Source organism: Periophthalmus magnuspinnatus, chromosome 4 (assembly GCF_009829125.3).
Source record: "Periophthalmus magnuspinnatus isolate fPerMag1 chromosome 4, fPerMag1.2.pri, whole genome shotgun sequence".
In the NCBI taxonomy this organism is placed as follows: domain Eukaryota; kingdom Metazoa; phylum Chordata; class Actinopteri; order Gobiiformes; family Gobiidae; genus Periophthalmus; species Periophthalmus magnuspinnatus.
The window spans coordinates 8,586,112-8,610,479 of NC_047129.1; the positions used below are offsets into that span (position 1 = coordinate 8,586,112).

Here is a 24,368-nt window from a genome sequence, read left to right on the forward strand (position 1 = left end):
GATGCTTTTGACAGAGAAAGAAATGATATGGTGCATGATGGGTGTGGAGTTATACAGGGAGTTATGGTGAGCTAAAGCAGTGGCAGCAGGTGTGCAGTGGACAGACAGCTGCACAAACGATAAACACTAGATTATTTTCATTACTCAGACGATTGGTGGCTTGGCAGACATGATGAGACTGGTTTAATGGTGATGCATGGTGAAGTGGAAGGTCATATTAATTTGGCTGTAAATAAATAAAAAAGTGAAATGTATTATTCAACCCTGACAACTAGTTGACCATCTGTGTTGGATATGTTCAATTAGTTTTAATCTAAGCATACTGATAATAAACCAATTCAAGATAATACACAATATTGGTTGACAATTTCTGAAATGTAGTGCTTTGTTGTCATACATACATGCACATAGAGGTCCTCAAAGCTGTTCTACCTCTTCTTACCAGAAACTTTGTAATCTATTTATTTTTGCATTCATTTTTTGTTTGTCCCTAGAATTGACCAGATTAAAGCATGTCTGTGGATCATCTTACGCCTTTTAACTTCTGCTTTTCTGCTGAAAAATGTTGTTGTTTTTTTATCTTGTCTAATTACAAAAGACCCGCCCATATTAGTATTTGAGGTTAATGTGAGGTTGATGTTGACTTTAAATTGAAGGCTTACTGAGGCTGATTATGCCATCAACACCTTTTATATTAGACAATTCCTGCTTTTTACAACTTGACACAGATTTCGAATAACAACAGTGTATCCTGAGCCAACCATGTGAATTTGCATTTTGTTTACACGTACATTTTAAATGTCACATTGATTCAACCTTTAACAGTGAGATTTGAATTCAGTCTATGAATAAGCCATATAAAAATTGCACTTTTTTGTTCTTAAATAAGCCTCTAACTTTGTCACCTTGAGCACCCTTCTCTTACTTCCTAAAAACTGCTCTGTCTTTGCAGCTTGATTGGCACTTTATCAGGCTGATTAATTGAACACTACTGGCAGTGCAATCACTTTAGAACAAGGCGTTTTTCAGACATTTCCTCTAAATGTATGTGTCAATTATGTTCGACGTAGAAATCCTACCTCTGATGAAGTTTTGCTCTGCTGCACTGTGGATACTAGCTAGGTGCCCACTGTGCTCCCTGCAGTCCTTCTCGGCATCCTCCCACGTGTGTCTGCGACTGAAGTACCGGTAACAGTGTCCATGGAACTTCCTCCAGGAGTGTTCACAGCCCTCCGTGTCTGCGAAAGAAAAGATTTATCCATATTTTATCTATGGTGGTGATGAAGAAAACGGATAGGGACATGTCATTATGTCACAGTGCTGTTAGTTTATAGAAAATACTTCGTAATAGTTGACATTTAGTTACGATTAGGCGGATGTTTAGTTTCATATGTACTTTGAAGGGAGCATTTTGTTGTAAAAAGACATAGTGTGAACCTTTCTCCTTCACCTGATCCTTAGTCAACTAATCAGAGCCTGCTTTATTTACCTCTCAAACAAGAAGAAGCGTCCCCCAGCCTCTCCATCACCTCCTTTTCCTCCATCATTGTCTGGCATATGTCACTACTGGAGTTTTCAAAAGTTTAGACTACAGCATTGCTTGTAGTAGTTGTATCTAAGAACTTGTAACAGTAAAAGAAGAAGCAGTAGCAATAGGAATAGTAGCAGTTACAGAAGTAGTCGCGATGGTGATATTTACTTCAAGTACTTCTTAGTCCCTTCACGTAAACAAATGCATGTCTTTGAACTGTGGGAGAAGGATGGAGCACATGCCTATTCATTCACACTCATATACATAACCCCAACAGCAAGTTACCGTGACTCCATTGATGTTAACAGAAAGGGTAATAGCTTTGCACAATAAAGCAATAGGAAGCTGTGAGGCTAAAACACAGACATGCCCATTACTTTATTTTGCTGTGCCACAGATAACATCCAAATTGTCCTGGAGCACTCACTTGTAAAACTTCTCCTAAGTGTCCCTCCATCTTTCTCTCTGCTTCTCTCTCTCCCTAGCCTTTGATTCCACTTTTAATTCACAGCACCCGCAGAGAGACAGCCAAGTCCAGAGAAAGGGCATTTTAATCTATTGAAATGACAACAATCCTTTGAAATACCCTCCAGTTCGCTTGGTAATTAAGCCCTGTCACAGTCCTGTCAGCTCTACCCCCTTTCCTACACCTCCCTTGGGATACATGCAGTAAGTGACACTCTCCATGCTCCACCACTATGACTTCTTCTGCATATATATCTACAGCTGCTATGTAAACTAGACAGCTCAGACTTAATGTGTCAACTGGTCTTCCTCTCGGTCGTGGTGTAGAGATCTGTGAAAGGGACTTTAGCTTCCTCCCTGGCAAATCTAAAGTGACACCACTGAATTGGCCAGCGCAAATTGTGCCGTATGGGGCTGTGTTTAGCATGCAGCCGGGACGTGTGGTTAGCCAGAGAGTTGTCCATTAGAGAAGGCACTTCTGTATTCTAATGCAAAAGCAGGTTCACCAGACCTTTACTGTGCGGTGGTTCTCACTCTGAGTCACCCCAGGAATAGGAACACGGAACATGCAAATGGATACAGCCAGTAACCTATATATTAAAGCAGCTGTACCCAGTTATACCTATATAAGTAGCATTTATTTTGTCCCACTACAGATATATTGTAGTAAAAGCCTTTTATTATCCATAAACCAGAGATTGCACCGTTGGCATGCTAGTTGTGGCATTACCGTGATGGCAAAACCTTCCTCTGGTGTCAGAAAGTTGTGAAGTGCTTATAAACTCAATGCAAGGAAATAATTGGGATGCTAGGAATATGTTAAGAAAGTGAGGGATACCACTGCAAAACGTCTAAAACTTTACATGATATTTTTAAGGCAGTAAAAATCAGACACAGTGCCTTTAATTTGAGGTGAAAGCGCAATACAAGGCAATTCATAACATGTTATGAATATAAATAGTACTTTTTTGTTTTGCATTGAAAACTACTACAATGTATATCAGATCTCCACACATTTGATTTGAGACTTGCATGTTTTTTTCTATACCAGTAGAAAGCCAAAAGATGAAATCCTAAAATCTCAAATATTGAAAGTAATAACTCAACTCTGAAATACCGTATATTATTTCTCAAATTTGCATTCAGCTGGATTAAATGCATTTGTCCTCATCTTCTAATGTAACTATTTTCATTTTTTTATATTTCACCCTTTGACCTTCTGTGAAACTTAAATAATAAACTTGGTTTCTTTGGTAAGACTTTTGTGAACATAATATAGCTGTGAATGCTGTGAATAAAAAGCCTTCTAGACTCCATTAGAAGTGCTCATCTCTCTGCCCACACATATTCTTGTCTATATACAACTGAAGGCTGTATGTTATTATATTCAACTGTCTCCATACCTGATGCTCTCTTGACAATTTAAAATATTGGTTCCATAATATAAAATGCTGGGTACACGCTCTCCATACAGCGCATATGAAAAGCAATTCTCTAAACATACAGTTGTGACATGTCGCAGTCATACCCAGGAGACAGCATTCCTCTCTGTGCATTCAAACAGAACGAGAAGGGGAACAGTACAAATATATCGGAATGGGTGAGTGAAGGTGTCTAGTGTCCCTCTGCAGTAGTTTAAATTCATTATTCATCTGATGGCCTGTTTGACAAATGCAGAGCGATATTCAAAACAGAGTATCCAGCGGCTATTCAAGCTCCGAAAGGACAGAAAGAGCAGTATTATTTCCAGACCTGTCTCTTAGGCTTTTAAGTATAGGCTACTGCATAACCCAACATTTTATATGAATATAAATGACTCAACTTAAAATTAGAAATAGGAGGAGTCAGCTCCACTAAAACTGACAACATTTATTGGTAACTTTACTAATACTGGAAGCATACTTTTTATATTGGTTTAACAGTTAATATTTCAATCTTCTGTTCATGGTTGTTCATGGTCATTTGTTGTTCAGTTCTACAGTTAAGCTCAGACATATATATATATATATATATATATATATATATATATATATATATATATATATATATATATATATATATATATATATATATATATATATATATATATATATATATATATATATATATATATATATATATATATATATATATATATATATAATTTTTTTTTTTTTTTAAACATATCCTTACCTAACTAGGGAGTGAGAGAAACGTCACATAGTTTTGGTACTTTTAAAATAAAATAGGTCAAGCTAAGCTAATATAAAAAAAAGCACATTAGCCGTATGAAAAATCTTTCTAAATTAGCATTTCAGAAATAGCTGATGTATGCTGCAACATCTAAAAACAACCAAGTAATTTAAACCATCAGAGCTTACATCATCAAATCACAGAAAAGAGGACTTGCAAAAGAGAACATGGATCTACATATATTTCCGAATAAATGGTGCATGCTTAAAGCTTTTTGCTCTGGCAAATGCCAAGTGAATGACGCTAATCGGCAGCATTTTCATAAATTACCAAGTGAACTTTCTGTACACTCCCACAGATCTAAATATAGGAAAATGATGGCACTTCAAATACTATCTTAAGGTACTCGTGTTCTTTTACTAAAACCTCATAAACACTAAAAAACTTGTATGGCTATAAAAATAAATCTATCAATGTAAAATATTTGTAATTGTAACAGAAAAGAATGGACAGACACTTTTCTTGCAGTGGTAAAATTAGACCCAGACAAACTGACCACAAGATAGATACTTGGACACAAACTCACGAGCTGAATTGTACTATTATATATATATATATATATATATATATATATATATATATATATATATATATATATATATATATATATATATATATATATATATATATATATATATATATATATATATATATATATATATATATATATATATATATATATATATATATATATATATATATATGTATATATATGTAAACACTAGCAAATAGAAAAGCGATTATTCCAATTTATAATATACAATATTTGTAAATGTTCACCTGTAAGCCCTTTTCATTGAGCTGCATGCAATCAGCGTGCATTCTGCTAAGAAAACTTCAAAGCTACAATTCTATTTGCCTGGGATCCAGAATACACACTTTTTCAATACTTTACAAAGATGTGAGTCCGGTCACCGGTGAATCTCCCCAATTTCAGATAGGTGTGATTGACAGGTGGATTAACCAACCAGGGACACACACGGTCTGACCGTGTCCCAAAAAAAAAACCAAAAACACAGGGGGCTGAAAAACATCACAGATTCTGCAGAATCAATGAGTGAAGCACTAAATTCTGTTAATGTGAGGTGAGAGAAATTTAATTTTGTTTGTAATGACAGGTGACCAATGAGCTCCAGCATTTCACCTGCGTCACTAAAAAAAACAAAACAAATCTGATTGAATTATCATGTTTGGCTTGAGACACGTTGGAGGACCATGTGGAGACCAAACTGATCCATCTGTATAAAAAACAAATAGATATCTTTATGGATTTGTCAGAATTCAATAGGAAATACAGTAAATGTAGTAACATTTCCCTGGTAACTATAACAACAGTTATAAAATAGAAAAAGATATTTTGTTTAAAAATCATAACTACAAGAAATAAATGTAAAACCTCTTTAAGGAAGCATTTCTTAAAGCTATATGTCTCACTCACAGTGGGATGCTAGTAAAGCCTGAAGCTTGACAAGACCCTGAAAAGAAGGTGGAAATAAAATATCTGATGCTGTTTTTAATGTCACAGTTTGTTTAAAAGTGTGAGGGCTGTGCTGTGAAATATATTGTAAATCCACTGGCGTCCAAGGAGGTCAAGTCAGCAATTTGCAGCTTTTACCACAGAGGCAAGATTAAATGAAATGTAATGTCTATATCAAAAACTTCATAGATCTCATGTTGAGCTTTTTATGCAAAGTGACTGTTTCCCTTCATCAGACCAGCCTCTCATGCATTCAGGGCTCCACATTGTGCTCGCTCTGGGAGGGAGTCCAGTTTGGGCCATGTGCTGTGCAGAGGTGCAGGAGGGCTTGTTATCTGTGGGAACAGGGACAGCAGAGTCTGGGTGGTGTCACCTACAGCCACACTCCAGTGACTTCATAAATAAAACACACACACACCTTTTGGCTGTGGGGTCCGCTGCTTTGGATCCCGGCCCGGACTGTTCTCAGCCAAGGCCTAATTCTGTTTTTATTAAAATTTGAACCAGTCTTCAAAGGAAAAAATAAATTTTAATAAAATTCCTAAAAGTTGTGAAACTTTTCTCAGCTACAAGAGTACATTTTAGATTCATATATTACTTATATTATTACAAGTAATAGCAATAATAATAAAAATAAAAAGATGTATTGGTGCTGTATGGGCTTTGCAGGGACCTTATCAGAATAACTTTGGTTGAGTCACAATTTATCCTGAAAGATGCACTTCTTTAGATGATATAAAGCATATAATACCCAAGAGGGGTCCAAACACTGTTGTTTATTTTCTACAAATGAAAAATGACATTTTGGGATTTGCAAACATCCATATTCACATGTGAGTAATTTGAGCCACAGCTAAGATGTGATTGTCACTTATGATTCTATACATTTATGATAAATTGCTGCATATAAGAAGTATAAAAAACAGCCACTAAGTGCAGGAGTGGGAGGCAGAGGCACGACAACAAAGAGGCAAAAAGTCAGGATGAAAAACAAACAGCGTGTTTCTGAAGTCGCAGTGAGTCTCTGCTGATTTTTCTTCCCACTCGCTGCCACCACGTCTCCAAGCCTGACATCACATCAACCTCTTCAAATATTTAGACATTACTCAAGACGTCTGCTTTCTTCCCCTCTCTCTCTGTCATGCTGGGGCAGAAGTAGGGGGTACGTAGCAGCGATTAATATTCCCGCAGACTTAGTGAAAGGCAGTTAGGAAATAAAAGGCCATGTGCTCACGGCTGACTGATTGGGTCATTTATCCACATCCACCAGTGATATTTCTGCGCCTTTAGATCCCGACATGATGAAATGCACTTGATTTGAATAGGGAGGGTGACAGATGCCTCTGCCATTTGCAAGAGGCCAGAGACTAGAGTCCTGAGCAAAGTGACAAAAGAACATTGATGAGAACTGGATAATAAAGGCAAAGGAAATCATATTATCTGGTCATTATTTGGGCTTTTAGATGATTACAACACATCTCGAGATAATTCAAAAAGAATAAATAAAAACAAAAAATACACAAAATGTCAAACAGTTGTGACACATTGAATGTTTATTTAAAAAAAAGCAATTGTTCATTTATATCAGAGTATCATTTGATGTAGATTTCTAAACAAGTGTACAACACAACATTATAGATATTAAACAGGTTATTTTGTCAGTTGGGGTTATTTCAATGGTCACTGACAAAAGGTGAAAACATCAGCAGAAGTGGCAGAAGAACTGCTAATAGCTTTTACGAGTGCCGAGCTGATTAATGGGACATGTTAATAGTGCGATTCTCACAATTAGCAATAATGGATGTTACAGTAAAACAGCAGCAGAGCGTATCGTGCTTGAGTGATGCTGGTCTGTGGCTGTAATTAGCCCACAGAGGTGTCTCTGCAGATGAGAGCACAGACAGGGGTAAAACAAAGGCCAGCAGCCAGTGTATCAAAAAGGCCAACAACTAAACTTGAAGGACATGTACACAGCCAGATAGATGATGTAAAGGGCATTTATCTTAGAATAAATTAAAGTGTGTTTGTATTAGCTACATATTTATCTCGCTGTTTTTGTTCAGTCAAAAGTAGGCCATAAATACTACTTTGAATTGGTTACTATATTGCTATTACTACAAATACTACTAGATGATAAAGATTTGAGAAATATCTTGCCTTTTGTTCTCTTAAACTGCACAAATCAAACAAGCACAGACGATAGCTCCAAAAGTGACAAAAACTGGCTCAGATATTTGGTACACTGCTTTAACGTTGGAATGTGTTATGCATGCTTATACCCACATAACCAGTCAATTTTCTCATCTTAAACATCTTATCTGGTGATTTTGCTTTGCCCCCTGTTGAAGTGCGTTTCTCTGGTAGAGCTTGTATACACCGAGCTGTAGGAGTGTGAGCGACACTGATCCGGCGTGTGCACTGACAGTAGCATCTGCTCTGCTCCTCATTAGTCTCACTGTGCAGCCCTCACCACTCCAGCCCCTGTTGTCTCTGCCCAATCTGTGCCACTTCTCTCATGTCTTCAATGTCCATGCACATAAGGCCTCATAGCTGCGCCAGATCCACACATTGTTTCCTCATTTGTGCTCTACTTTTCTTTAGGTTTTCATGTTTAGTTTTTGTTTTCCTGTCAAACTAAATGAGCATGCCACGGGTGAGCTTGTGTGACTAGAGTGGCTCAGTTCTACTGCCCAGAACAATTTGTCTCACACAAGACTTGTATTGGTGACAATGAAGGCTGTGGACGGATGTAGAGCCCATATACTGGTGTAAACATGTTGGAGAGGGAATCATAGGTGCTCTTTGCATAAGCCAAAACAGCAGCCACAAAACAGATGCGGGGACTAATGAGGATATATTTGTACATTTCAAATGAATAAAGCATGAGAGATACGAAAAGACATTTTTTCATATACCCAGTTTTGTAGAGAAACAGAAAACATGTTATTGCTGTTAAAATAAGTGTATCTGCAATATTTGTAGATAATTTTTTTTTTTTTTTTACTGATCTGTTCAGTGAATACTCTGTTGGAGGACATTACATCCAGACCACTAAATATTTTCACTCAATAATTTTAACAGGAAAATATTCAATTCAATAAAGTCCAAGGGCATGTGATAATATTAAAAGTATTAAGTTGTTAAAGTCCACATTTGATTTCATGCCACTTTATCAAAGCCTGATCTCGTCTGCCCTTGGAATCTAAGCAAAGTTGGACCTGGTTAATACTTGGATGGGAGACTGCTGGACATAACAGAAGCCTCAGTGGGGAGACAGGACTATAGTTAATACTGTTGTGTCCTTCAGTACAACTTTTTATCCACCATGCCTACGGTTGGAGGGGCTGGTGGTGCAGATTAGTAGCCTTACTTCCATCAGACCCTATGACAGCTATGACTACAATAACAATTTACAACCATCAAGTATGGGAATACTCAAGTTTATTCCTTAAAAGCAGTTGGCAGCCTGTATGCCTCAAAATAACAAGCAGCATGAACTAACTACGATACAGTGATTCTCATGATTGTTGCTATGTTTTGTGGCACGCTCAAGCTACTTTGAGCAGCCCCCATGCTCCTATTTCTCAGACAGCTCAGGTTTGTGATGCTTGTAATTCCAGAAATGAAAGTCCTTGTTTCGTAGCTTGGATCCATTATTACAGAATGCAATTTCAGTGTTATAATTCAAAGTCTGATTTAGTTAAAAGAAGTTTGTAGTGTCTGAAAACATCTGCACAAACAAGCCCCACAGAAAACAACCAGGTGTAGCGACAGACTCAAACTCGTACAGTCCCAAAGTCAGAGCGCGTGACAAAACCTCCTGCAGTGTTCCACAGATGAGAGGAGTCTGCAGATGCAAGAAAAGATGCAAAAGTGACAGCACAGACGAAGACGAAAACGCCATGCTGACATGAAACAAAGGTGGGGGGAGTGCAAAGGAACAAATCCAAACTCCAGCGGGCTCACATTATCTCCCTGGAAAGAAATGCACGCAAGAGGCAGAAAATGCATGATGAAAGATAAAAACGGCTTTCTGTCAGTCCACACTTCAGAGGCTTTGGGAAGGGGATTTGGTTTGCAGCTCCACTGATGAGGCAGCGGGCCAGAAAACTGCAGGACACGTGCTGCAACGAATGCTGGGAGTATAAAGCTGACAATGGAACAAATGAGAAAGATTGTTATTTTCTATTTACCCAAGTCTATCCGGCTTTGAGGAATGATCCTAATGAGAAGGAAAACCCAAATGCAACTGCAAAGCAATCAAAGCAGAAATTCCCAGCGACACCAAGAAATGCTGACAAATTAGCTTTTTTTTGGCAGGAAAATAGGAATGCTTACCAACAAACCAAGTCATAACTTTGCATTAGAAGTACATACACTTTGGAGTTGAGTTCAATTTGGTTAAATTAAATGATTCTGCAAACTGAATTGAATTGAAAACACATAACACTAATGCATGTTTTCTACAAAAAAAATTGTGTGTGAGAAGCTATAGAGAATTAATTGAAAAGTGTTTACTGAGGTGAATACTGTACCCACTGGTTAACACTTGGCAATTTGCTAAGTCTAAAATTCTATGTACTTGTAATTTTGTAATGGCCATCAATCATTTGAATACTGCCATTAATTGGCAAGGCCCGCAATAAAGCTGCAGTATTATAATTATAATTATTTTTTTTGGAGAACAAGAACACAGAGCACCACATGAGCAGAGTTCAAACCAACCACCAGCTCATATCATTGCATGAATCTGACAAAAGCCCTTTCCTTATATCAAATCGGACTAAACATCTATTGAATGCACTATAAGAGTCATCTCTCTCAATATATTCACTAAGCCCTGTCAACTTCATATTATTGACTCTCAGATGGGATCACCATGGTAACAGGAGGAGCCAGAGCTGGACCAAATCTGCAGGACTACAGCTGTTAGATCAAAATGCACATCTGAACAACGGAAAAAGTCAAATGAGGCAGAAAGTTGAATGCTGGCTGATTTAGATTCACCACCAGACAGGACATAATCATCACTGACAGGTGTAGTACATAGATATACACTGTGAATTCTTTTGTTGGGAACAGAGTGAACATTGACTCCAAGGACTTAAGCAAGTTTACAAAAAAAAACCATTAGTCTCTATCAGAAATGGTGCTGGTCTGTTAAAGTAGGTATAGCACTTCATGATTAAAAGGAATCAAATTAAGTCATGTCGATTATCAAGGGAAATGTCTGCATTAGATATTGTAGACCTTATATCCTGAACATATTTTATTCCACATAACATGCCTTGGACATCAAACTAAGCAGAGGCAGAAGTGGCACATATGTGTCTGGCTGTGTCACTGATAACAGCATGATAAGAGCTCCAAGTAAAAAGGAGACTTTAAATTTACACAATCAGACCTGCTGGTCCCAATCAGCTGTGAAGGCAGCGACGCAGTGGGACATAACGGCTCTGGTGCATATCCAATGAGAGAAACACTGTTACTTTGTGCAATAAGCAGTGAAATATATGAGGCGGAAAGGAAGGGTGTAAGAAAAGATTATCCATGTGGTTAAGAACTAAAGAAGGAGCACAGATGCAAAAACAAAAAAAATAAACCCCAGGCTAAGTGCAGGTCTGGGCACCTATATCTTTAACATAGTGAGAGAGGACCAATGCCTTGATGGAGGTCTTCACTCTCCAGCTGCCTCTCTCAGATCATACTTTGAAGGGGAGCATGTAACTTTTATTGTGGGGGGTTGGCCACCTGCTTGTCATTGCCTTGCCTGAAATGTTCCACAGTATAGCCTTTATCACTCTTCACGGTGATAGATAAGTTTAAAGATGGGACATTATGCAAACTTTTGGTGTTTTCTATCATGTTATAATGGTATTTCCTCAACAAAAACATGAAGAGGTTTTCTATGTCATTCATTTGTGTTGAGGGCACTATTCAAACCCTCCTACGGTATGGTTAGCAGTACAATCCTGTCCAAGATTCAGCCCACAAGCCTACGTCACGCAATTCTCCATAAATATACAAAAGCATCATACAAAACAATACACTACAACTATACAATTGCGTTGTGATAGCACTCAGAGGAGTATATAGGAGACAAAAAATAAAACAATCCCATCTTGACAAACCCGACTAATACATTTCTGTAAATTTAGGCACAGAAAGCTCGACTGGCACCAGCATAAAATCAAATCTGTGTACATTTGATGCAGCCTAAACAAAGCAAAATATGACAATGTTAAAAAAGTTACAAAGCGTCTGTGTTTGAGCCAGCGCACCTGAGCACACTGAAAAGAGTGGATTTTGTTTTGTGTAAACATGCCCTTGTGTCAGCTTGAGTTCTGCCAAAACTGTAGCCAAAAGTACCACTGTTTTATGGCATTTACTCTTCCTTTCCATTTGACAGTGTGAGTTTGTCCTTGACATCCTCAAATCTGCAGTGTAATAAAACTCAGACAGTCAAGAGGAGAGTCACAATATTTAAAAGCACAACTCTTTGGAGAGAAGAGGTCAAAGTTCACATAGAGCTGTAGAAATCTCTTAGCTTTAGGCGTTTATTGTAAATCAGCACATTGCAGATATACTCCTCCCAGTCTCCTTCACTTTATCGCATTGCCCTCTTCTCCTAAATATCTCCTTGTTTTCATTCTTTAAATTTTAATAGCTCTAGTCTAATTCTTATTTCAAGACATGTACGCTTTGCATAATTTACTCTACTACTACTCCTGGCTACAACATCCTGGCTTCTATTTTGATGAGATCTTTGTATTGTATTTTACATAATAAAAACAACGTCCAAAATTTTTTTTTTTACTTTATGCTGCTTTATTAATTGTCTTTTGGTTTTTGCAGATAATTTTGGCTCATTTGACATCTGTCCATGTATTGTATAGCCATAAATTATGTGGTGGGCTTTTTATGAAGTTCAAACATTAAGCATGCCCAATTAACTTCAGGATGACTGGAGTGGCTGTTGGATATTAGAGGGATAACTGATGGCTGGTCCCTGTTAGTCATAATGTTGGATATCTTTCTAAAAAATTTTGACATGACGTACTTTTACTGTCTTAGGGATAAAAATGGGAAAAACTGAACCATCTCATTTTACACTGGTCACTGTGGTTAAAACCTATTCTACAGTTTCCCAACACCCTTTTAAGATCCTAATTATTCACTGTGATGAGTTTATAAGCACTTTTCACAACTTTCAGAGGCCAGAGCGGAGGTTTGCAATCATGGTAATACAACAACACTGCACTTCCTTGCTCATGGAGGATAAACACCATGATTTTAGATCCAGAAAGCACATTTTTGTCTCATTTTGACCCTAGAGCTGCACAATATATCTCTACAAGGATGAAACGCATTTGACTTTATTACAGGGAAAAATCTCTCTTTTAAGAACCCTAATATATCCCAGAACACCTTTTAAGTAGTGAAATGAATGAAGTAGTGAAATGGGATATGAAACATTAGGTCCTTCAATGGGCTTGTTTGTTGTAATAATCATATTTAAAACCTGCAGTGAAAGGTGCTTAAGTGTAAAAACAATGAGTCCTATTTAAACTACATTTGTGTGCACTGCTGGCTGCTTCTTGGTCCTCTGACATGGCGGCCATGTTTCCTGTAAGGTGCAGTTTGTGAACAGGCCTATCCTCTGCCCCCGGCGCTCACTGGGGACTCCCCGTAATGAGACGAGAGCAGCTGGACGCAGGTGTGCAGATAAACCTAATACATAATTCCACTGGGCCCCCCTCAGACACCCCCCACCTTCACTGGCTTTATCTCTTTTTCAGACTCTTTGTTTAGTCCTGGTAAAATGCTACTAGTCTTGGTCCTGTTCCGCTTTATTCCGGTTTCATCCTGCTTTATTCCAAGGTGTCAAGCCCTGATATAATTCTAATTTATCCTCGTCTTTTAAACAATTATTAGTCACATTGGCCAGAGTTGTATTTAGCAACCTTAAAAACATTTAAACACCACACATGCACAAATCCTCCAATTATTCTTTACAAAAACTGGTCGAATGGTAACCCATGTAGATATAGCAGCAGAGGTGACTAAAACATGCATGACTGAAACAAAACACTTTGCTAGGAGAACAATAAGGTGGTAGAAAGCTTCAGAAAGTCAATTTTAAGACAAAGGTTTAGACCTGTTTAGCGCTACTGTCCAGGTTTATCCTAGTCCAAGCTGCCCATAACCCTGCATATTTTAGTCTTGTTCTAGTCTTGGTCACTTTTTAACCAGCTTGTTCAGTTTTTGTCTTCGCCTCTCTCTGTACGCTCTCAAATCCCCACTTCCTATCTCCTAGCACCTTCCCTCTTCTCCATTTACACGTCCTTATTAACTTCTCCTCACCACATGCTCCAATGGCATCATCCTATTCCCCGAGTAACCATCTTTTATTTCTGCAGCGCGCGTTTCACCTGGCCCTGCACTGTCACCCCAGCGTGTCTCATCCCTCTCCTTCTGTCGATTGCTCTTTCCACGAGCCATTTTCCTTCACAAGTTCTTTTCTTTGCCTGAATAGCCTGCTTTTAAGGCCCCTATAGTGTTACCTTTCTCGCAGGTGGCGCCGCTGTAGCTGGGCAGACAAAGGCACACAAAGGAGTTGATCTCGTCGATGCACGTTCCACCATTCTGGCATGGATTGGACTGGCAGTCATCGATGTCTAAAGGAGAGATGGAAGAAACGGCAAATTATGAACAGCAAAACTTTTTCAAAATATATGAATGTAGTCTTGGCTTTAATGGAAAATGTTTTACACTGGGAAAAATGTAATATAATGTAATGATTTTCTTTTTAATTAATAACATATAATTTTTCAGCTTATATGTTTTTGTAGAAAAAAAAAGGAAGGGTTTGAGTCCACATCTGGGGAATGAATGAAATGTGTACTGGCAGATTTGTGCTCGTTTTGTACTTTGGAAAACTTTCTTTGTTCATACCCTTTATTAAAAATCTACCTAAGGCAATATTGTACCTGCCATCAGCTTGTTAGTGAATAAAGCCCTGGAGTTCAAACTTTCAGAGCGATTAGAGAAGTTTTTTAGAAACTTATAATTAAATTGAATTGATTGAACTTCAAATGTGAGTGGTTTGGGATGCACTGGAGCGTATGATGCTAATTGTAATATGTTTTCAGGGTCTGCTGTCAAATTCGGGAGCTATGGGGTGTTTCTAAATTGCATTGAAAAAAGTAGATAAAAAAAACAATAACGCAAAGTTTCCAAGCATTCATCTTTTTCTGCCTATTTCAACTGTAAATGGCTGGAGCTTTTCCGGTAATGGGACCATGGACCCTCATATGACTGATAATGAATTATTGTCTATGAGGCATTTAATTTACAGATTGAGTAAGACAAGATAGATAGTTGGCTGCTCCACCAAACTCAGATCCTCACTGCTAAAAGACAGACGTACTAACAACCCTTTAAGTGCAATTCTTTGACTTTTGGAGAAACATTTCCCGTCATTGTCACACTATGGGCACAGATGTTGGTTAATGTGAGAGTTTAATTCTGTCAAAAACAACAAATCTCCATGTAATCTGGTCTGGGGGGCAAAATCATTAAAATCGCAGATGGTATCCCACAATCCTCTACTTTCCCTATACAAAAAAGTGGAGCTGGTCCCTGGAGACCTGGCAAGGGGTCAGCAAAGTGGTATAGAGAGGAGAAAAGAAGAGGGTTACCTAAAAACACTGGAATGAGGTAGCACCAGTGACAAAAGAGTTCAAGGGGAAAGGCAGGAGAGGTGACACGAAGCAGGGAGTGAGGAGCGGACAGGAGGCTTGAGGTGAGATTACTGAGGGCAGGGCAGGGGCACAGGAGTTTAGAGCATCAGAATGCAAAGTCAAAGGTGCATCAGGCAAATTAAATGCAAAAGTCAAAGTGAGGAATTATGTTTAAGTGAGACAACCCAATAAGTAAATTATGTATTATTAAGCAAGCCATCATCGTGCCATGGTATAATGCATAGTTCAGATTCCATCTTTGCTGAGACTTTCATTTCGGTTTTATTTATTCACAATTTTCTGAAAATGTACAACAAAGCCCGTAGCTGTGTAGCCATCTGTCTATATGGCAGCCAGCCTTGTTCATTTTGACCTACATTCTGTGTTACGATGGTCCCTTACCTGACTGACATTTACATAGTAACACATAATCCCAAAACTACAAATGTAAAACTACAACAGCAAAAGCAAATTATTATATATTATAATAATGCCTTACATTTGTGCTTTACAAGCTTGACAAGCCTCTCAAAGCACTACACTCTAGTCATTCATTCTACATTTTGTGACTTTGGTAAGCTACTTCTGTAGCCAAAACTGCCCTGGGATAGACTCACAGAAGCAAGGCTGCCATTCTACACCTTTCACCTGTGGTCCAACCAACTACCACCAACTTCAACATGGGAGAAGTGTCATACTTGCGCAGCAAAAGATACAAGTTGCTTTGAACTTGACCATAATGTCACTGCTGCTCCAGTAACACAGCAACAAACTAAAGAAATACAGTGATGTAACCAAACATGCTCTCAGTTAAGTTACCACATTATAGCACTTTTCAACCTGCATTGAGAACTGAAATGTGGAAAGTGGAGTCTCAGTCCCTCCATAGAGCCAGAGTCGGTTGGTTCTGCAAAAGTCCAAGAAACAAACTGAGAGAGCCCAGTGTAATACACCTCACATCTGTTCTCATTAGAGGCAGGAGCACAAGGCCAAAGGGTCCAGAAGCGCTGCAGCAGGTACACAGACCTGATCCGTCATTAGACTTTTAATACAGACACTGAAGGACTGTAGCCAACTGACCCCTGATCCCTCTTGCCTCACTCAAATCTGAGCTAATGAGCGTGCAAATACATGAAGAACATGACTGCAATCTATACAGGACAACCAGACCGGAGAGTTTCCCAAGGATTTTGAGCACTCGATGAGGCAAACTTTTTGAGCTGGCAAACAGTAGACAGTCAGTAGACCAAAGAAAAGTATAACTTGCCTCAGAGTGGGGGGCTCTATAGGAATATGTACTGGAATATCTTTACTCATTTATTTTTTATCGTATTATATATCTACCAATACAAAAATACAGATATATAAACTTACAACCATGATGCAAATTTCAGATTCAGATTACAACATTAAACAAAATATTGCCCAAAAAAAAACATTCACTTTATGCAGTATTTATATAAGATGGGAAAAAAATATATTTATGATTCTAACATTTTGAAAAGTTTTGTATATGTTTCTTTACCCTGTGGGCTCTGTCAAACTTTTGAAACTCTTGAGTCTATGGGAAAGATGAAGAACCAAACATGTCCAAACGTTTCACTCAATTTTTATAATACAACATGAAAATATCATCACATATCAGTCTGGTCCACTCCATGCCAACTGGTACAGCAAATAAAAGTGCTCTAGTCACAGCAGGCTGGACGCTGTCACTCTAGTCGAGACTAAATGTGGAATCCACTAGTTCCTTTGTAATTATGGAAGCACTTAGCCTAACTCCTCTTGCCTCACGCACAATTGGATAGTTTAGTCAGAGAATATGTTTCATGGCTCTTTGAGTATCACAGATTGGGCAGGTCAGGATTGACTGATGGATATATCTGCTGAGCATTGAGACTTACGAGGACAAAGAAAGATTCATTGGTGGGTGGACTGAGGAAGAATGTCCAGGCACAGCGGGGGCGTTGTCAGCTGACTGAATATGTGCTGCCCGCTCGAGGCATGAGCCGAAAAGCGCTGCATGAATAATAGAGGAGGGACAGAGGAAGTGATAGAGAGATGCGGAGAGGGAACCAGACAGCAAACACAAATGGGACAACCGCACCAGGCTCTGGGTCAACCTCTCCCAATCTGCCTTTTGGGGTTATTTGCCAGCCCAATGCATCAAAAGATATTCCGGATGCCCTGTCAAACGTGAATTTCATCACCCGCGACTCCTCGCTTTACCATTCTTAGTCCCACACCACTCTTGTCCAGTTTTAAGAGTTGGATTTATACTTTTAATTCCTGTCACAGTCAGAGTGGTACAGACAAACCAAACTGCTCTTCCTGTGATCAGCCATTTCACAGCTCTTAATGCATTGAGTTCAGCCAAGAACAGTCCAGCAGAGTCCACACTCAGGGTAATAGAGGCTTGGAGAGACAAATCAATTTTGCGGCCAAAAGCTCTGGCATTTGTTAGAATAGATCCATTGTAAATTATGGCTAGTGGTCCACCAGCTATAAAGAAGAGGCTCATTCCCATTCTATGACACAAAAAGATATGCACTATTAACCACGTCAGTGTCAAACCTACTTTGTGATTTCACTCATATTTATATGTTTTGTTGGAAAAATCGTAATGTATTTTTTTTAAAGGCACACTAAATGGGCAACAGTAGCTCAGTTGGTAGAGCGCTTGTCCACTGACCCACAGGTTGGTGGTGTGACACCTAACCCACCTCGCCCTCAGTGTCTATGTACACTGGTGTCTCAATCTGTGTGAATAGGTGAGTGGTTCCTTGATGTAAAAGTGCTTTGAAGGTGAAAAATCGCTATATAGAAATGTGACCATTTACCATTTATATGTGACTTTTCAAATGGAGGATCCAACAGTGGCTTGTCCCCATGACGATGAACATATATCTCCATGGAGATGGTGCAACCAATCAAAGTTGCATGTCAGATCGGTGGAGAGGCAACCCCACTTAAAGTAATGTTTTAAAGGTATTTTCAAGCAATAAAAAACCCTGTCATTTAATTCATGCAAGATAAATATACTAAGTGCCAGCCAAAGCAATAACACTGCCATGGTAATGTGCACATAATGCTTTACCTAAAAAAAGATCCTTTTGTTATTATAGGTAAATACATTGGTGTTAAAGTTGTTGATAACCATGAGTTGAGAGTGAAAACACCTGCCTCTCAGTAAAACATAACAGCTTTCTGATGCCGTCTGCATCCCATTTAAAACGTACCTTTTAACTGCCAACTGATAACAAATAAATGGTTGTTTATCAAATGTCCCATCCAACTTCGCACAGAGAAATAATCACTTCTAGCATCAAACAGTACAAAATGTCATCCCAGGCAAGCTGCAGATATTTTTACTTGGTATGTCTGTGCTTTGTCATAAAAATAGCATCAACTTAAGAGATTGAGTAATCACAATGTATACTTTAAGATATGAGACTCTGAGAGCTAGTAAAAACTCACCCTGTCCATTAAGAACACCATAACTACTCCAAATACCTATTCATCCCAGCACAGCTACTGCAATTTTCCTGTCAATGCTCCACAACAACTACACAGCAGTTACATTCAGACAGTTTTAAAGAGAAGAAGAAAGAAATTTATTGCTTGAAGGTGAGGAGGATGTCTCAGGAGTAATTGCGTTGGCAAATTGAGAAAAGTCTTAACAAAAAGAGCTTTATTAAGTAGGAAGTTGAAGGGCGGTAGACAATGAAGGAGAGAGACAGGCTTAGAAACAGGATTTAATGAGCAAACCAGGACACAACGAATAAAGCAGTGAAGAGGGGGGACATAATTGTAAATAATTAAACGGACGTGCATTCAAAGTACAGTGTTGTCATGACCAAAAACATGTTCGCTGACAAAGATGGTGTAAAGGTTTTCTCATTACTCCTGGTAAATATGCTTACACCAGATGAAGGCTGGTGGGAGGCGTAGAAAACCTGGATCTCCGTGTGTAGACTAAATGCCAGATGCACAGATCAAACAGCAGTGCGATCAATTACACAGACAACCTTTGAACTGGTAAATGCCACCCAGAGTCTGCAGCACTGACAGGGCTGGGCAGAGGGCACGGGGGTATGAGTGATGCAGACACAGTAAGACTAGAGCAGGAGAGATACCTGCTGATAACAGGCTTCTAACTCAACTATAACAAAGACAAGGCACAGAATTATAGTCCTTTTTACAAGAATTGATTGAAACCATTGTTAACCAGGCCCACTAATTAAGATCCATTATAACTGAGCCATTCAGCATTACAATTGAACTGATTAGTACAATAAATGACTTAGAAGCAAACATGTACACCAGACCAAAAAGATCTGCTTTATACTAGAACCAAAAGGATTAAAAGAGCTAAATCATGCTTTGAAGGACTAAACTAGGCTTCTGGAGGAACTTCAAAGAACTTAACCAGGTTTTGAAGAACTAAACCAAGAGTATGAGAACTAATCCTTGGCATACAGAGCAACTGAACCAGGCTTAGAAAAACTAAACCAGAAGAAGAACTACTTAACCTCCAAAATCTACCTAGTCCAGGACTCCAGCATACTAGGCTTAGAGTAGTACTTATCCAACCCTATCTTTATTTACGTAAAATAAAGGTAGATTACAATGGAAGTAGTTCTATTCCAGATTAAGGACTAACAAATGTAACACTGCAATCAATCTGTGACATTAAAACAGGTCTGGTAATTTTCTTTTATGGATAAAATGACTTCACCTAAGCAAGGCTACACAAGGTGTAGACAGACCAACAGTGTATATAGAAAGACTAAACCAGGCTCTCCATACACCTGCTTGGCACTATTCTTGCAGTCACATTGAGACCACTGACACCCATCCTGAGTCACCATGTCTTTCCAGCCCCCTCATTGTGTGACAGCAGTGATAAGTCTGGTCGGCCATTTTACACTGTCCTAATTGCCTCCGAACCACAGTCGACATTATGTAAAAATAAATTGACATGACGTGGTGAAAAAAGAGAGGCTTTGAAATGGTAATGTTTCTGACACAAAGGTTTGGGCTCAAAGGGGTTTTGTGTTTGTCATCTTTCATTGTGCAAGACCTCAGATGATTGACTTCCTTGAGCACGCTGAGGGGCACTGACATTTCAATGGCCTTCTACAAAGATGGATAATTTTTTGGCACTGCACATCCAAACAGCATGCCGACTCAATGGACCATGTTATTTCATGTAAATAACTCAAGCAACTGTAATTTGTCCTCTGCATTTGACCCATCCTTCAATGACACTGGAACAAACATGTACTGTCCCAATCAAATAAGTAAATAAACAACCTGTTCAGAGCAGTGGGCAACCACAGTTCAGCACCTGGGAACTAAAATGCTGAATTTTGTCTATCTAAGCCAGGGGTGTCCAAACTATGGCCAAATGCGGCCCTCAGACCAATTTTTATTGGCCCTCCGGCCTTCAGTTGAACTCAAAATCCTAAAACAGCTAAACACTTTTACTTTTTACTCTTTAAATACACTTTTAAACAGGTACTTTAATACTTTTCCTTGTATATTTTTTGAATTTTTACTTCAGGTTTCACCAATATCCTTCATAATAGTGACCAGTTGTACAGCTGCATGTAAGTCAGGTTTAGACTGTAAAACAATAAAACACAAATAATGAATATTTAAAATAATTTTATTGAGTTTTATTTTTCTTAATGCAGTGTTCAAGAGCAGACTTGACTTTCGTCGTCTCCATTTTAGGTGAGCACACCTCTTTCTCGGACGACTGCAGCTTTGAAGATGCACTTTCTCGTCTTTTTCTGTTTGTAGCATCTTCACCATTGTTGATGCTTGTGTTGATGTCCATCATTGGTGGTGTTTTGTCATCCCTCTGCTCGTCGGCCCTGGTTTTGCTGCTCATGCTCTCAACCGTCCCTTTACGGCTGGAGGCCTCTGGATCAGTCCAGTCTTGTTGTTTCAGGGCAGCGATTGCAGTGTCCTGTTCTTTAAGTAGGCTGTTCATCACTTCCATGTTTCTTTTGGTAAAGGCCAGTTCTTGTGTGAGCTGCACTTTGTCCCTCAGTGCACTGTGAAAATGCTGTCTGATATTGTTATGTACACTGGTGACGCTATTCAGCTCTTTCTCTTTCTTCTGGAGCTTGTCTTTGACCTTATACAACTCCAGCTCCAGGTCAGGTTTTGGTGTGGCGAAGCTCCTGTTTAAGCTGCATGTTTTCCTGTCCTGCGTAGATGTACAGGGTTCTCAGCTGTTTGTGGGCACAGATGTGGGAGACTATCTCCTTCTCTTTCTCTTGGAGCAAAGCAGTGACTTTTTGAAACTCCAAGTCTGCCACGTTTGTGTTTGCTGTGACCTTTTTGATCTTGTGAAGCTCCTTTTTCACCCCCATCATCTCCTGCAGTGACTTCAGATGCTTGTTTCTTCTCTGCCGAAGGGCCTCTCTTGTTGCAGTTCTTCATCCTTCTTTTGGAGGGCATCAGTGAGATTTTGGATCTCCAAGTCTTTCTCTTGGTCAATCCTCTCCTGATTCTTGAGCCTACATTCCAGTGATTGACTCATTTGGACCTGATTGGCAAGCTCGGCCCTCGTTCGCTCCAACTCTTGGCGGAGAGCCCTGACCAGAGTGCTCTCATTCAAGGGTACCTCATCCAAGGGTACCTTGTCCAGGGGTACCTCCCCCAGTGGTACCTGTGCAGGACCTCTTTCCTCTGAGTTTGAGGAGTCCTGGATGGTAGGAGACTCCAGTTGGGTCTCCTCTGGCTCTTGATCATCCCCTGATGGTGTGGGACAGAGCAGAACCTCCAGGTTGAAGTCCACTTCGTAGAGGTGGGTGTCGTCCACAGACGTGTACAAGTACCTATATATATATTTCTGAAAATCTACTTACTGCCATCTCAAATATTAATATAGTCCCATTGAGGATGTAAGCATGAATAAAGATCTAGTGATTCAGTCTAACTTGTAATAAACACACAGATTTCAAGTATTCACTGTATTGGTGACCAGTCTATGGCCCTCAATCGGCCCTCAGCTTTTTCTGTGTTTTTATATGTGGCCCTTAATGAGAAAAGACACCCTTGATCTAAGCATTTCAGAATGATAAAAAGTAAGACTGCAATTAACAAATTACAGACTAAGAATTAACAGACTATCTACGGTATTCTTTTGAATGGTGAAAAGTGCATCTGAGAAAAAAGCTGAACCCATAAATTGAGAATGTTTCATTGTTTCATTTTTAAGCAAAAACATGGCTACCTTAAAACTAGTTAGTAAAAGAAAAATTCAAATCTGAATCAACTGAACAAAGAGTTGTAGGAGTGAAGATGTTTCTCTGCTCATCCAAGCCGCTTCTTCAGTTCAGGTCAGATTACTGGTGGACACTGCCTTGTATCTATTTGAAGAGATCCTTCTAGTTCACAGATTTGAATTTTTCTTTTGCTGTGGACATACCTGGACGACTGAGGGATTACAGAGATACCTCAAAACAAATTTTGTGATATCCAGAATCTCTGTTATTCAGTGTTCATAATGTTATGCTTGATGGTTAATGAGCATGTTGTGAATTTTTAGGGTGGATCAAATGTATGTTTATTCATAACAAGCTAATTAAAATTCATTCATATTTATCCGTCATGACAAACTATCTGCCAATTGCCTCGGGTAGTGAATGTCGTGTTGGTTAGACAAAAACAATGAAGAAAATGCTCAATTTTATGGCATGCACGAACAGAGATGGGCAGAGGAGGAGACACATAAATGAAAGAGTCTAGATCTACTCCTGTATGACATGTTTATCCCTAAAGCAACAAAAATGAAGCTACAGCCTGTAGAATTTGCTAAGGGCTCCCATTAAACTGTTTTCGATTTTCTTTTTGATTTGTGGAGTGCAGAGCTTATGGTTCATATAAAAGATCTACAAAGTTCCAAAGCCCAAAGCCAGAGTGACATGGACGAAATTAATCTCAAAGCTTTTTTGTAAGATGATAAAAAATAAAACAAACTAAATGAATGCATTCAATAAGTCTGAGAAGCAAACTCATTAGTTTAAAACATAAAACATTTTGAACACACTGGTGAAGCAAACTCTATTTATCTAACTTCACCGAAAAAATTGAAGCAGGCCTATATAAACTATGATTCTGATAAGTTAATTTCCACATTTTTGGCTTTCCAAAAATATAAGTTGCACTTTTTTATAGTTTGTCCGATGCGGCTTATATGTGAATTATTAAAATGTATAATTTCACATCTTCATTACTGTCACACTGACAACCAGGTGACGGCACTCTAGGCTTGTGAAACAGTATCTACTACTCCTGTACCATTGAAAATTTTAAATTTCAACATTCCAGTAATTTAAAAGACACATGAAAAAAACTGAACAAAAATACGTTGCCGTGCTGTACTGCTATTCAGCTTGTTGTTCTTCATTTTATTGTTATTGTTATAACTTGCTTTTAAAGATAAAATGTCTGTTCTTGGTCTCGGATTCTGTAAAGTAAATTTCCCCAGAAAATGGGACTTATAGTCCATATGTTTTTTTCTTCATTATTATGCATTTTTTGGCTGATGCAACTTATACTGCGGAGTGACTTATCATCTGGAAAATATGGTAGTTAATGATCCTTCAGACAAAATAAACAGAAAACACAGTCATGGTCCAGTCCAGGTTTAGTCAGAATTTTGTTGGGATGTGGGCAAGAGTGAACATGCCTTCATTCACTCAAAACAAGACAGATCTGACTGGAATAAATCATAGAAAAAGTGAGTGTAAACCATGTCTAAGTAAGGGACCATGAAATTAAATTGTATTGAATAAAAAATACAGACTAAAACTGGGGAAGAAACTAAAAGGTGTTTTACTTCTATGGGATCTTAACTGCTAACATATAACATATTTAGATCACCATGTTATCTTTTATT

General features: G+C 38.6%; 1 protein-coding gene across 1 annotated transcript in view; it reads right to left on the reverse strand.

Annotated features, from left to right (window-relative positions):
- ncanb (neurocan b) overlaps nucleotides 1-24,368 on the reverse strand; it is a 97,174-nt gene that overhangs the window by 12,410 nt on the left and 60,396 nt on the right. Inside the window, exons 10-11 of the mRNA XM_055221353.1 lie at nucleotides 14,270-14,383; nucleotides 1,080-1,238 (exon numbers count right to left, since the gene is read on the reverse strand). Of these exons, the coding sequence (XP_055077328.1) occupies nucleotides 1,080-1,238; nucleotides 14,270-14,383 (273 nt within the window). The remainder of the gene's footprint in view (nucleotides 1-1,079; nucleotides 1,239-14,269; nucleotides 14,384-24,368) is intronic.